We start from the raw sequence: 13,901 nt of genomic DNA, 5'->3' as shown, positions 1-13,901 counted from the left end.
TGGTTGCCATTTGGACTTTGACCTAGTAGGAAAGGCGTTTTCCCCAAACAGATGCCAAAGTTTAGGTTTCTGTCTGCTTTAAACTTTTATTTCATAGATATAGTGATTTCCATCCATGAGGAGGGCAAGTCTTAGCTTTGGGAACCCCAGATGGGTGAGCTTAATAAGTCCTCCATGAGACAAGCCAGTGAAATCTGTGTTATGGGGTAGAATGCTTGAAAATCTCAATAAACACAACCTCTTTGTCAAAAGGCAACACAGTTTCAAGAAGGTTAAATCTATCTCACTAATCCACTCAATTTAATTTCTTTCTGGAAGGAAATAAATAAATCACAGAGGTTCTTTCAGGGGATGAAAAATATTTAGACTGTTTAGTGGAAAAATCAGTAGATGCCATCGTTCTATATTATTAGGAAGGTTTAACATAAATTACTCCTCAAATTCAGTCATGTTATGATTTGATGACAGCATATTATAAAAGATGAAAGTAATGGTATGCTGAAGGCAGCTCATAGAAACCAGTTGTTAAATTTCCAGGAATTGTGCAAACCAGTTGACATAAATTTTGCAATCCAGTTGACTGCATGTTGAATTGGCCATTGTAGGAATATTTACATCATGGAAACCAGCAAACACTGTAAATCACAAATCAGTCTTGTCCCCCACCCCCAGACAAAACCAGTTAAGTATTTGCTGGGAAATCACTGAATCCGAGATTGGTTTAGAAATATACACCAAAGAGCAGGACCAATGGGATAAATGCTGAAGAACTATAAACAGATGGCTTCCTCAGAGTTAGATGTTGGCACTAATATTGCTTAGCATTTTCATAAATTCTCTGGAAAGAAGTAGTAGACAGAGAAATGTCCATATTTTTCAGATGACGTTATATGTTTCCACAGTTAAACTGTAAACCTGTAGGATTAACAGCCAGGATTAACAGCCATTAACTCTTCAAAAACTGCGAGCTGGCTGAACAAGAGCAGATGAGCTCTAATAAAGCGAGAAGAAGGCAATTTTGAGGGAAATTATGTTAAAATATCCTTGTTAGATGGTACATTCTAATCTTTATGTTATGACCTAGAAAAGGAAATTTAGGGATTTCTGTAGACTTTTCCCATGTTCATTAGTATAATTTGTTAGCTGTGATGAAAATGCCGCTTAAACGCCAAGCCCTATCAGAAGTTCTGGAAATGAAATAGCGTTAACTGTCCCACCCTTATAAAGAAACCCAGTGCACACTTTCTGCAGTTTTGGTGGACATGCTTCAAGGATAATGTAATGGAACTGGAAAAATTTCAGAGAAATGTATGTAACCTGATCGGGGGATTATAAGAGTCCCAGATGAGGCTAAGATTATATTAACTACCAAATCATGAAAGGCTTTGAATAAGGTAAATATAGATGGATTAAGCAAATCCTGAAAGACTAGAACTAGAAAGTACCCCTTTGATGTTTGAAATAAGAATTTGTAAAGAAATAAAAAGAAACACATTATTGTTTCTCAAGGAAGAGAAGTAATGATAGCAAAAATATTGTACCTCAAAGTTTAACTTTTGCCAATTTTTAAAAATCATTATATTTGCGTATTTTTAATGTGAAAAATTTACTGTGTATTTCCTCTAATCAATGACCTCCCTTATCAAGGGAGGGTGAGTGAGAAGTTCCTTCCTCTTAATTTAGGTTGAGAGAACATTTAAGCTGGGTGGTGGTGGTGGTGGTGTTTCAAGGCAACTTAAAGCAGAGAGATGGAAGAGCCGTTATGATTGGTTCCTCTCACTGCTGAACCCTCCCAGGTGGAATGTGTCCCCAAAACACAATATTTTTGCACTTTTAAGGAAATTTAGTTAGGATTAATTTCAGTGTCCTAATTAGAACTCACATCTCAGTGTATCCTCCATTTCATGAAAAATATCAGGGTTTCTTAAGAGTAAATTAGCAAGTAGATAACTGTGCCCACTATTCTAAGGAAAATAATCTTCCCCACAATAGAGAGTGGGCTATTTGGATGTGGATAAATAGGGCAACTTCCTTAACTATGATCAAACAGACAAGCAAATGTCTTTCAAAAAATAAAGCAAGCATCTCTATGTCGTAATAATACAAACTTGAGGGAAACAAGACTTTCATGTTTCAAGTATGAAACAACTTAGATTATTATTTTATAAAATAGATATACTATACAGCTTTTCAATAGTTTAGAGTTGGATGTCTAGGATAACCTAGAAAGTGAAAGCTGTGGCAAGTGATCTAAATATATTGCACTTTTTTTTTTTTTACTGTTTAATGAAATGTATACATTCAGAAAAGTGCACAGAGTATTCAGCTCACTGAGTTTTCATCAAGTAAACACATTTATGTAACCACTCTCCAGTCCAATGCAGTATGGATATCTAGATTACTCATGGCACTAATCACCAGCTCTAGATACCAAGAGTATTTCTTTGTATACATATTTTTAAGAAGACTGAGATTTAATAGGATGTCATAGTAGAATTTAATTCAACTTTTAGGGAACATTAGCTTCTAAAATAAGTTGTTTCTGTTTTTCACCTTTGTATGTTTCACCTTACCACAGGTCTCATAGTACTCACAGTGACTGTCTGAAATACAGGAGACGGGAGCATCCTAGAGTTTTAGGCGGTAGAGAGCAAGGTGTTTGTTGATCTCACAAAGAGATCCGTCATTCAGATTTATTGTCCAACCTGATTGACAGCACTACTGTGTTTTTTAAAATTCCGTTTGTTAAAAGAAAGGTAATTTTTTTTTTAAATTGAGGAAACATTCGTTTATACCATTATATAAATTTCAGGTGTACATCCTTCTATTTCGATTTCCGTGTGTCGAAGGAAGACAATTTTTAAAACGAGGAACAATGCGCGAGTAATACATCTAACAGCGCTGCATTACTGCACAGCGAACGTGAGGCACTGACTCTAAAGAAACAGATTTCCTTAAACTAAGTACCGTGACTAAGTACTTTAATTTCTGCTCTTGCAACCCTAAAGGATCCTCTGACGTGGAACCTCGGAGTCGCCTGCACTCTCCCCCGCCCCGGGCAGCCGCTCGCGCAGCCCCGCGCCCCCGGCCCGGCCTCGCCCCCCGCCCCCGCCCCTCCCGCGCGCCCTCTCCCCTCCCTCCTCCGTGACCCCTGACCCCAGCTAATCTGCATAGAGGAATGACAGGCATCCGCTGGGCCGGCTCCGCCGCGCCGGCTGCGGCCGGCCGGGCTGGGAGACCCGCGGGGGAGGCGGGGGCCGCGGCCGCTGCGCGCGGGCCGGGAGACGCGCGCCGGGAAGCCCGCCCGCCGGCGGATCCATGAGCGCAGGCCCCGGGCGGCCGCGCGATCGCCGGGCCCGCGACCCCGGCCATGGGCCAGACGTCGGTGTCCACGCCGTCGGCGCAGCCGGGCAGCGGTGAGTGCGGGCGCGGGCTCCCGCCGGCGGGGTCCCCAGCTCCGGGCCGCGGCGGCGGCGGCCTCCCGGGACCCGGCCGAGCTCCCCTTAAAGGCGCAGGCTCCGTTTTCCGCGGAGATGCCGCGCTCGGGTGCTCCTGCGAGTTACCGAGAGCCTGAAAGTCACGGGAAACGCCGTCTGCGTCTTACTGTGTTTTTAAAACGCGAAGCTTGGAGGGCAGGACAGACGTGCCAGCAGGGCTTTCTGTCTTTACGCGGGGCTTCCGAACGGGCTAGAACTCAATGCTTTCCAGCTTGTCAACCGGTGGATGGTTTGTTTTTAGGAGTAGGAGTGCTGATCGCTTGCTCTTATCGTGGCAGAACGCTGAATACTTAATAACGAACAAAAAAATATGAGTGATTGTTTCAAATGATCCTTGTTTATGTTAGGCACAGGCTGTAAAATTTGGGGAAACCTGTCTCACGAACTCAGTTGTTGAGGGCTGAAGTTTGTTTCCTGGAAACGTGTGATGTTTCTGAGTTCTAACGCCCTGTTGTAGAAGGTTCTTCTTTCCATTTTCTTAAACAAAAAAAGGGAAGGAAGGTCCGTCTGGCATTTCTCCAGCAGTGAGGGATAAACAACTTTTTGGTGGTGTCACTTGTGATTGGATAATGAAATTTAAAAGGTACTGTTTTGATATTTTTCCATCAGCAATTAAAAAGAAGAAACCTCAAAGAGGCCATTTACGTTATTCCTTGAGACATTTGATACCCTTTTTAAATTGTGTAAACATCAACAGGATCTTGCTGAAAGGAAATGACAGGGCGCAGATGAAGGTTTTTAAAATCAGCTCCAGGATGTCTCCAGCTAGATAGCGTTCTCTCCTTCCAGCCTCCCCCCGCGTGGGTTTGTGTATATTGGGGAGCTTCACTCCCTGAAGTACCATAAGCTTTGCTGGGGCTTCTGTGAATGCCCCAGGACAACGAACCCTCTGCAAAGGGGAGAAGTCAGAATCCAAAAAAAGGTCACAAGGTTGAAAAGGGCTGTAGAACATCACTGACTCCATGTTGATGGCTTTTGGAGGATGCTGGGGAGTGTGGATTAGGAGCTTAAATTTAGTAAACTATTTTGTGCAAATAAGGTTTGAGTTTCCTTTGTTTTACTTGAGAGCGGTGTGACTTCTTTCATTTCAAGGAAGAGTTACGTTTTTAAATTTCTGCTCTGGCAAAGCATAGAATTAGATCAGTGCTCCAATACAACAGGCATATACAGATAGTATCGCCCTGAATTTAGTTCTTTTGCCACAAAGTATTGTTAGTGTTCATATTAGAAAAGTGAATTTTGCCTTTGTAAAGATCAAGGAATATTACATAAACAATGACTAAGAAGCAGAGTAGAATCCTAAAATGTGACTGTCCTCACTCTTGCCCAGTATAGCAAAAAAATACCCAGATTGCTATAATTCCTGATAAAGTGACTAATCGTGTTAAGAGATGGTGCAATTTATTTACACAGAAAGTAATTTAAACAAAAAGTTATGCCTGCCCATAAAAGATATTTCTGAGCAATGTCTCAGGGAATGGTGTGATACTGAAATTGCAGGTCCTGTGTTTAGTAGATTAAGTTTGTATATATTGAAATGACCAACCCAGACATCATGAGTAAAGGGTTTTCAGTTTTGTTTTGTTGAAGGGATGGTGGTGGTTGTGACTGAAGGTTTGGTATTGTAAGAGTGGAGGAATTTTCTCGTGATAGCCACTTGGGTTCTCTAAGGCTATTACTATTACTCTGTTTTCCTGGAGTTTTGCCATCAGACTCTAAATGGAAATGAAAAAACAACAAAAGAACATTTGGTTGTCACACCTCAGTTTTAGACTGGTGTTGGTGTTCTTTCCTGAGTCTGAGAATGTTAAACCCTCTACCCTTCCAAGGATTTCTTCACTCCTTGCTGGCGGTTTCCCTCTGGCTTGACTGATGGTGTGAAGATCCTTATTCTGTTTGATTTCAGCGTCTGCTACTTGTTTAAGGCTAGAGGAGCTGCTGGGGATTCCGGTGGGGAAGATGATTCTCGTCTTAAATGCTTAGTGGCGGGAAATCTGTTTGAGTCTAAGGACTCAATAGCGCACAGTTTATTAGTTAATACTCCTTACTTTATTTGGGCTTTTGTAAAAATCATCATTATAGGCCACAAGTTAGCTTGCTTCTCACTCTTTTGATTTCAGGGTCTTTTTTTTTTGCTGGAGGAAGATTGTCCCTGAGCTAAAATCTGTGCCAATCTTCCTCTGTTTTGTATGTGGGATGCCACCACAGCGCGGCTTGATGAGCAGTGCATAGGTCCTGTGCCTGGGATCCAAATCCAGGAACCCTGGGCTGCCAAAGTGGAGCACACAAACTTAACCACTATGGCACCTTCTGGTCCTGATTTCAGGCTCTTTTAAACCTTTCAGCTCAGGGCTGCATTTGTTTCTCTCATTCTAGGAAGGCTATTAATAACTATCTCTGAAAACATGCAGTTAGACCCATTGTTTCTGTTTTTTAAAAAAGCTTTATTGACAAATAATCAACATGCCATAAAATTCGCCCATTGAAAGTGTGCAATTCATTGTTTTTCAGTGTATTCACATTGTTGTGCCACCATCAGTCCCTGTTCCCATCCTTCTCAAATCCTACCCCCTGCCCTAATTAACCGTTGATTTACTGTCTGTCTCTGTATATTTGCTTATTATGAACATTGCATGTAAATGGAATTGGCCTTTTGTGACTGGCTTCTTCCACTTAGCATAATGTTTTCAAGGGTCATCTGTGTTGTAGCTTGTATTGGTACTTTGTGTCTTTTATTGCCAAATAATATTCCATTGTATAAATCTACCATACTTATCCATCTGTCAGTCAGTTGATAGACATTTGGGTTATTCTACTTTTTGGCTTTATGAATAGTGCTGCTGTGAACTTTACATATAAGTCGTTGGTGAACATGTATTTTCATTTCTCTGGTGTGTATCTAGTGGTGGAATTGCTGGGAGCTGGGTAACTCTGTGTTTATGTTACGTTATGTTTTAAGGAACTGCCAAACGGTTTCCAAAGCTGCTGGCCCATTTTGCCTTCCCTCCAGCAGTATATAAAGGTTCCAGGTGCTCCACATCCTTGCCAACACTTACTATTATCTTTTTGATTATAGCCATCCTAGTAAGTGTGAAGTTGTATCTCATGGTGGTTTTAATTTGCATTTCCCTAATTACTAATGACTTTGAGCATCTTTTCATGTGCTTATTGGCCATTTGTATGATTTCTTTGGAGAAATGTCTGTTCAGACCCTTTGCCCAATTTTAACTGGGTAATTTGACTTCCTCCTATTGAGTTATAAGAGTCCTCTATATACTGGATACAAGTCCCTTATCTGGTATATGATTTACAAATACTTTCTCCCCTTCTCTGAGTTGTCTTTTCACTTTGTTGATGCTATGGTTTCTAATTCAGAATTTAAAATTTTGATGATGTCCAGTTTATCTATTTTTTCTTTTGTTTGTATTTTTTTTTTAAGATTTTATTTTTTCCTTTTTCTCCCCAAAGCCCCCCAGTACATAGTTGTATATTCTTCATTGTGGATCCTTCTAGTTGTGGCATGTGGGATGCTGCCTCAGCGTGGTCTGATGAGCAGTGCCATGTCCGCACCCAAGATTCGAACTAACGAAACACTGGGCCGCCTGCAGCGGAGTGCACGAACTTAACCACTCGGCCACGGGGCTAGCCCCCTTTTGTTTGTATTTTTGATGTCATATCTAAGAAACCATTGCCTAACTCACATCAGGAAGATTTAGGTCTGTTTTTTCCCCAAGAATTTTATAGTTTTAACTTTTACATTTAGGTCTGTGATACATTTTAAATTAATTTTTCTGTATGGTGGGATGTAGGGTTCCAATTTCATTCTTTTGCAGGTGGCTCTCCAGTTACCCAGCACCATTTGTTGAAAAGACGATTCTTTCCCTATTGCATTGTCTTGGCACCCTTGTCAAAAATCAATTGACTCTGTATCTAAGGGTTTATTTCTGAGCTTTCAATTCTATCCCATTGATCTATATGTCTGTTAATAATAGGCCACACTGTCTAGATTACCGTACTCTGTAGTAAGTTTTGAAACAGAAGAGAGTGAGTCTTCTAACTTTGTTCTTCTTTTCCAAAAATCTTTTGGCTGTTCTGGTCCCCTTGAATTTTCATATGAAATTTATGATAAGCTTGTCAATTCTGCAAAAAAACCCAGCTGGGACTTTGATAGGCACTGTGTAGAACTCATAGATCAATTCGAATAATATTGCTCTCTTAACGAGATGAAGTCTTTCACTCCACAAACACAACTGTCTTTCCATTTGTTTAGATCTTTCTTGATTTCTTTCCACAATGTTTTGTAGTTTTCAGTGTATAAGTCCTGCTCTTCCCTTGTTAAATTTATCCTTAATATTTTATTGTTTTTGATGCTATTGCAAGTGAAATTGTATTCTTCTTTCATCTTCAGAATGTCCCTTGCTAGTGTATAGATATATAAAAATTGATTTTTGTATATTGATCTTGCCCTGAAAACTTGCTGAGCTCGTTTTTTAGTCCTAATAGTTTTTTAGTGTGGATTCCTTAGGAGTTCTGTGTACAAGATCATACTATATACAAGGTCATGTGCAAATAGAGATGATTTTAATTCCTCTTTTTCAATCTGAATGCCTTTTATTTCTTTTCCTTGTCCAGTTGCCCTCACTCATTATACAGAAGTGACAAGAGTGAACATTCTTGCCTCGTTCCTGATCTAAGTGGGAAAGCAATCAGTCTTTCACTGTTGTGCCATATTAGCTGTGGGTTTTTCATAGATGCCCTTTATCAAAAAGTTCTCTTCTACTCCTGGTTTGTAAGCATCTTTATCCTGAAAGGGTGTTGGATTTTGTCAAAGGCTTTTTTGCCTCTGTAAGGTGATTGTGCGGTTTTTCCCTTCTCTCTATAAATATGGCGTATTACATTAATTGATTTTCGGATGTTAAACCAACCTTGCATTCCTGGGATAAAGCCTGCTTGGGTATGGTGTCTAATGCTTAGATTATGTTGCTGGATTTGGTTTGCTAGTGTTTTATTGAAGATTAGAACCATTGTTTTAAGCACAGGCTAAATAGGTAACACCCCAAATAGGATGGTTTCAGTACCCTCTGGCCTTGTGTCCTAGAAGAGCTGAGACTTCTGGTTTTCCCATTGTTAAGTACAGGGCATGGCAGATTGGACACAATAAAGGTTCGTTGACTCTATGAATCAACAAATATTCTCAACAAACAGCCTGATCACTTTAAGCCAGTGATTATATGAATCAGAGATATATATTATTTTTATTCTTTTTTGATCCAGAATTACATGTTACTCTGGCTTTGTTGGCTGAAAGGTGCTATCTGAATCTAGTAACAATTTCTTCCAGTCTTCTTCAGCCCCACCCCACCGAGCCACAGACCAACTCGTGGCTGCTTCGCCTGAGCATGTGGGTTGAAAGGGCACAAAGCCACTCTTCTCGTTTTCAGGCAACGAGGGAATGAGTGAATGCAGTCTGCAGAATCACACCTAGGCCGTGGTAGGACCTGTGTCTGTCTGTGTTTCTGGGTTTCCATATTTTGGTCAGTGCCTTTTATTTGTCCTCCTCTGGAAATTTATCCATTTCCTTGTAAATCCAGTGTAAGAAGAAACCACAAAGGCAAAAATGGATAGAGTTTATTTTCCTTAATGAAAATAACATGCACCTGGTCAAAAGTCAAACTTTACAAGATGATTCAGGATGGAAGTGAGTTTTCCTACTTCCCAGACCTCCAGGACCTTCCTAGTTACAACCTAGTGTGAACAAGTTTTTTTTCATTCCACACGGTTTTCCTTCATATATGTATCTTTGTCAAAACACAAGCAAGACATATACTTTCTGCTGTAGACTTTGAGTTTTTCATGTAATATAACTTGAAAATATTTTCATATTGATCTCTTTAATCCTATAACAAACTATTATAATTTGTGGATATATCATAATTTCCTTTAAAAGAATCTATCATGTTTTTATATTTTGTGTTTGTATTTTCATATTTTTTCTGGATTCTTTGTGTGTGCTATTGTGAACAATGCTGAAATGGCCATCCTTATCTAAACAGCCTGAACTACGTGTACCAGTAAAATACTAGCAGTGAAACTGCTGGGTTGAAAGATGTGTATATTTTATTTTGATAGGCTTAAATTACTCTCAGAGAGGCTGTATCAGTATATCTGCTCATTATATGAGAATTCCTTTTTCTGCACTCTCTCACCCACACTGCATATCAGGGTCTCTCTTAGACCATATCATGCTTTGTGAGAAATAGAAGTCCCTCTCTCTGTGTGAGGCAGCCCTGCAGGCACATGGTTTAACAAGTAGAATATTAGCAGGAATGCAGTCCCAACTCTCCTTTGCCTAGATGTCCTTGTGCAGGGAACACTCTGCACAACTGTACATGACCACAGTTTTGTACGTAATTAACTTTTAAAAATCTTTGTAAATCTATTTGTAAAAAAGTAATATTTTGATTATGAGTGAAGTGGGGCATTTGAATTTCTTTTTCTCTGAATTGCCTCTTTATAGCCTTTCCTCATTTTATGTTTTCTTTTCTTACAGATTTGTGTGTTAAGGCAATTAGCCTTATGTCTGTCATATATTGCAAATATTTTTCTGTTTTTCTTACCTCTTTTGTTTGCTTATTTTTTTATATAAAAACTTTATGTTTTTATGGAGTCAAATCTGTCAATCTTTTTCTTTCTTACAAACTAGAGTTCTTAAGAAACCTGATTCCCTGTGCTGTTTTTCTCATATTTGAATATTTGGTCTCAGTAATTTATTCTGATTTAAAGTGAATGATTTAATGATATTAAAATTTTAAGCTTCTGCATGGCAGAAAAACCATCATCAGCAAATTGAAAAAAGAAAATCATAAAGTTGACAAAATATTTGCATTGTATATGGGAAACAATGATTAACATCTTTATGTAGTAAGACGTCTTAAAAATCAGTAAGAAAAAGAAATCAGTAAGAAAAAGGTAAATGATCAAATGAAAAAACGAGGGAAGAACACAACAGGCATTTTTCAAAATATCTAACGGCTAAAATTGTGAACTCACCGTGGGTCAGGAACTATTCTAAGTGCTTCGCTTGAATTAACTTTTTAATACTCCCAACACCCATGTGCTATTACTATCCGCATTTTACAGATAAGGAAAACTGAAGCACAAGATTTAAGTAACTTGCCCACATTACTTAACCAAAGAAGAAATGTAAGTGACTGACCTATTGGTGTATGAAATAATGTTGAAGCAATTAAATAGGAAAAAAATGGATGCCATCGATCACCTGTGAATTCAACAAACATTAAAAAGACTGATTCCAGGAGATGATTGTTTTGTGGTAGTTTCAATTGGTTCAATTTACAGGCAAGTGGCTTCGTAAAATATATATTCAAAACCTTAAAATGTGCATACAGTCAGACGCAACAGTTTCACTTCTGAAAGTGTTTTGTAAAGGAAATAATGACTTGCTCCCTGGGGCAGTGTTGATCAGAGCTAAACATTGGAAATAACTAATAGTCAAACAACAAGAGGTTTGCTCAGTCACTTGGGGCATAGTCATGTCATAGAATAAGCCATATAAAAATGATGTAAAAACATTTTTGAAAAGTGATTTTCATAATCACATAAAAAGGTGAAAAGGCAGGTTTTAAAGTAGTATGATTCTGTTTTAAAAATCTTTGCATAGAGAAGAATCTATATGGACAGAGCGCGAGAGAGGAGATTCGTGTCTGTCCGGAGGAGATGGTGGGGCTGTCACAGCTTCCCCTGCTGCGGACATGCGGAGAGCCCGGGTGTCCGTGTCCGGGGTCCACCTGGACCGCCGCTGCAGATACAGCCGGGAGCTGGCCCGCCGCTGCCTTAGTTTTTCTCTAGCTGTCATGGAATCTGACTCAGCTTTAAGTTCAATGGCTGTTTTTCAACCAGTTTTTCTTTTTTCCTTGTGAGTTCAATGATGAAAACAAAAATACGTGTCTTAATATAGCCTTCCTCTTTTTAGTCTTAATTTTCTTCTTAGTCTGTTTGTGATCGTGATGCAAACATCACTTGGAGAGAGAGAGAACAAGCAAAGTCGGAACCTCAGGTACTTCTCTTTGGTCCATGGCTCCTCAGGTCAGTCAGTGAGTCATATCCCAAATATTTTTAGCGTAAATTTATTTTCTCTTCAGCAGTCTGAGAGGTGAACCACCGATGAGCGTCACACCCGCCTTTTGCCTGCTTCCTGCAGAAGGGGAGATCGGCAGCCTGGGTTGTTGATTCTGATTAAGCCTCTTTAATTTGAATAGAGGAAAAGTTCCAACGTATTTTCTTGTCTTGGGGGACCTTAGTGCTCTCAGGCTAACCGTGAGTCTCTGTTCTTGAGAATAAAGATTCATATTTATTGAGGACTCAACTTGTGTAAAAGTAATCCTGAGGTTGAAATAGTCCTAAGAAAATAAACACGTCTTGGTTCCCCCACTCCCGCTCCCACCTGAAGCAGGGGAACAAAACCCAAAAGCAGCGGTTTTTGTTCCCCAGAAGGGAATGGGCAAATAACATTGCTTTAAAAAGTATGGTGCAACCATTATCATTTATAGTTGTAAACTACTTCTCTATTTATTTTCATTTCAAGGGGCTCGATGTTTTATTCATATAAACCTTCTGGCAAGTATAACATTCCAGCCCTTCACGCTGAGGTTGATGAAGGAGCGAGTGGTATTTTGTTTAAGAATATCCTGGAAAGCTGTGCTGGTGTGTGCTTGGCAGATATGTTCTTGCAAATCAGCTCATTTTGTGAGGGGATGTTAAGAAGGAGAAAGAGCCGCACTTTAATAAAGAGTTCCTGAACTGAAGTAATTACGGGCAAGGCGCCTGCTGAGCCACCTGGGAGTATCCAAAGATCGAGCACAGGCAGACCCTGCCCACGAGCGTCGGAGCCTCGAGCCTCCATAGAGGCACTTAGTGGAGATGTGCAGAAATGAGGGTGGAGGGGAAGGGCCCCCAGAGAACTGAGGGGACAAGACAGGGAGGCTGAAAAACACAGACGGGGAGCAAGAACTCAGGCTGTGAGGCAGAGAGCGGTGGAAGGCAAGACTGTAAGACACAGGCCGTGGGAACCACTGAAGGTTTTCCATCAAACGAGAGAAATGATGAGAGCTTTGCTGCGAGGGGGCGAATCTGCCTGCTGCCTGCAGCGTTGATTTCGTGGCAGAGACTGAAGGCAGGACCAAGAGGTAGGCTGCCATAATCCAACAAGGTGAAGTGAAGGCCTGACCTGGGGGGCAGCTGGAGAAATGAGAGGAGGGCGATGCCCAAAGTTGCATCTGCAATGCTGCCCTCTGCTCGGGCTCTGGGCTCAAATATGCATCTATTAGACAGGTGGGCTTGAATCCTTAGTGGCGTCTTACAGGTAGCAGGTCTACACAGAAGGCTGATTTTGCCTCCAAACCAGTTCTTCCCTTGACTTTGTACATTTCACCTCCAGCCCCTCACTTATTCTAGCCAAAAATCTAGGAGTCATCCTTGGGTTTTCCCTTTCCTCTCCATGTTGATCCATCAGCATGTCCTTTTCTTCCAGAATGTGTCTCATGTCCACCCACTTCTCTCTGTCTCCTCTACTGCTGTCTTCCGATCCCTGGCCGTCCATTGTGTGGACAACTGCAGTGGACTCGAGCTGGGGTCTTCCTTCTGTTCTCAACCTCTTGCAGCTCATTTTCCACGTAACAGCTGAAGTCATTTTTGAGAACCTAAATCGTGTCTCTTCCCTTTTGAGAACCTTCTGTCTTCCCATTGCATTTGGAATGAAATCCGGATTTCCCACTGTGGTCCTCCAGGCCAACCATGATGCTGTATGATCCCTAACCCCGCCCGCCTCTCTGACTTCATGGCCCCACCCCGACTCCGTGCTACATTCCCTTTTCCAGTTGTCAGACAAGTACGGCTCGCTCTTACCTGCCACCGTGGCAGTTGCTGCTCCCTATTTGTTGTGAACCCCGGGACACTCTCCCCTGGCTCTTTCCAAAGCTGGCTCCTTGTTTCAGCTCCAGCATTACCCCCTCTTAGCGACCTTTCCTGCCCACCCCTTAGTCACAGTTCTCTCTCCCCGGTATTGCCCCGATCGCTCAGATGATCTTGTTTGTGTGTGTGTATTTGTCATTGTCTCCCTTCTCTAGAACCTGGGCTCCGGGAGCTAAGGGACTTATCTATCTTGTTCCCCACTGTCATCTTCCTCCTAGAAGAAGAAGATATATGCCTGACAAAAAAACTATTTGTTGAATCGATGAATAGCTCTGTTTGGCTATTAGTAGAGTGACAGGAACTGAGTGGAAAGTTAAGTAGCATCCAAGAAACCTAGAGTTGTTTAAACTGATTCTGTAGTATTTATTTCCAATCTCTAAATAGCATGCTTACATTGCTAATTATTGTCTGATA

At 40.9% G+C, this 13,901-nt stretch overlaps 1 protein-coding gene across 6 annotated transcripts in view; it reads left to right on the top strand.

Annotated features, from left to right (window-relative positions):
- Positions 1-13,901, top strand: part of PHACTR2 (phosphatase and actin regulator 2) — a 249,424-nt gene that overhangs the window by 121,950 nt on the left and 113,573 nt on the right. For 2 of the 6 annotated variants that reach the window (XM_070256253.1, XM_023632915.2), the window contains exon 1: positions 3,171-3,416. The exons of the other annotated variants lie outside the window; for them this stretch is intronic. In XM_070256253.1, the coding sequence (XP_070112354.1) occupies positions 3,371-3,416 (46 nt within the window). In that variant the 5' untranslated portion in view covers positions 3,171-3,370. Of the gene's footprint in view, positions 1-3,170; positions 3,417-13,901 lie in introns of those variants that run through there. 6 annotated transcript variants of the gene reach the window in all.

The sequence above is a fragment of the Equus caballus genome, chromosome 31 (genome assembly GCF_041296265.1).
Source record: "Equus caballus isolate H_3958 breed thoroughbred chromosome 31, TB-T2T, whole genome shotgun sequence".
Taxonomy (NCBI): Eukaryota; Metazoa; Chordata; class Mammalia; order Perissodactyla; family Equidae; genus Equus; species Equus caballus.
This window is presented reverse-complemented; position numbering and strand designations above follow the sequence as displayed.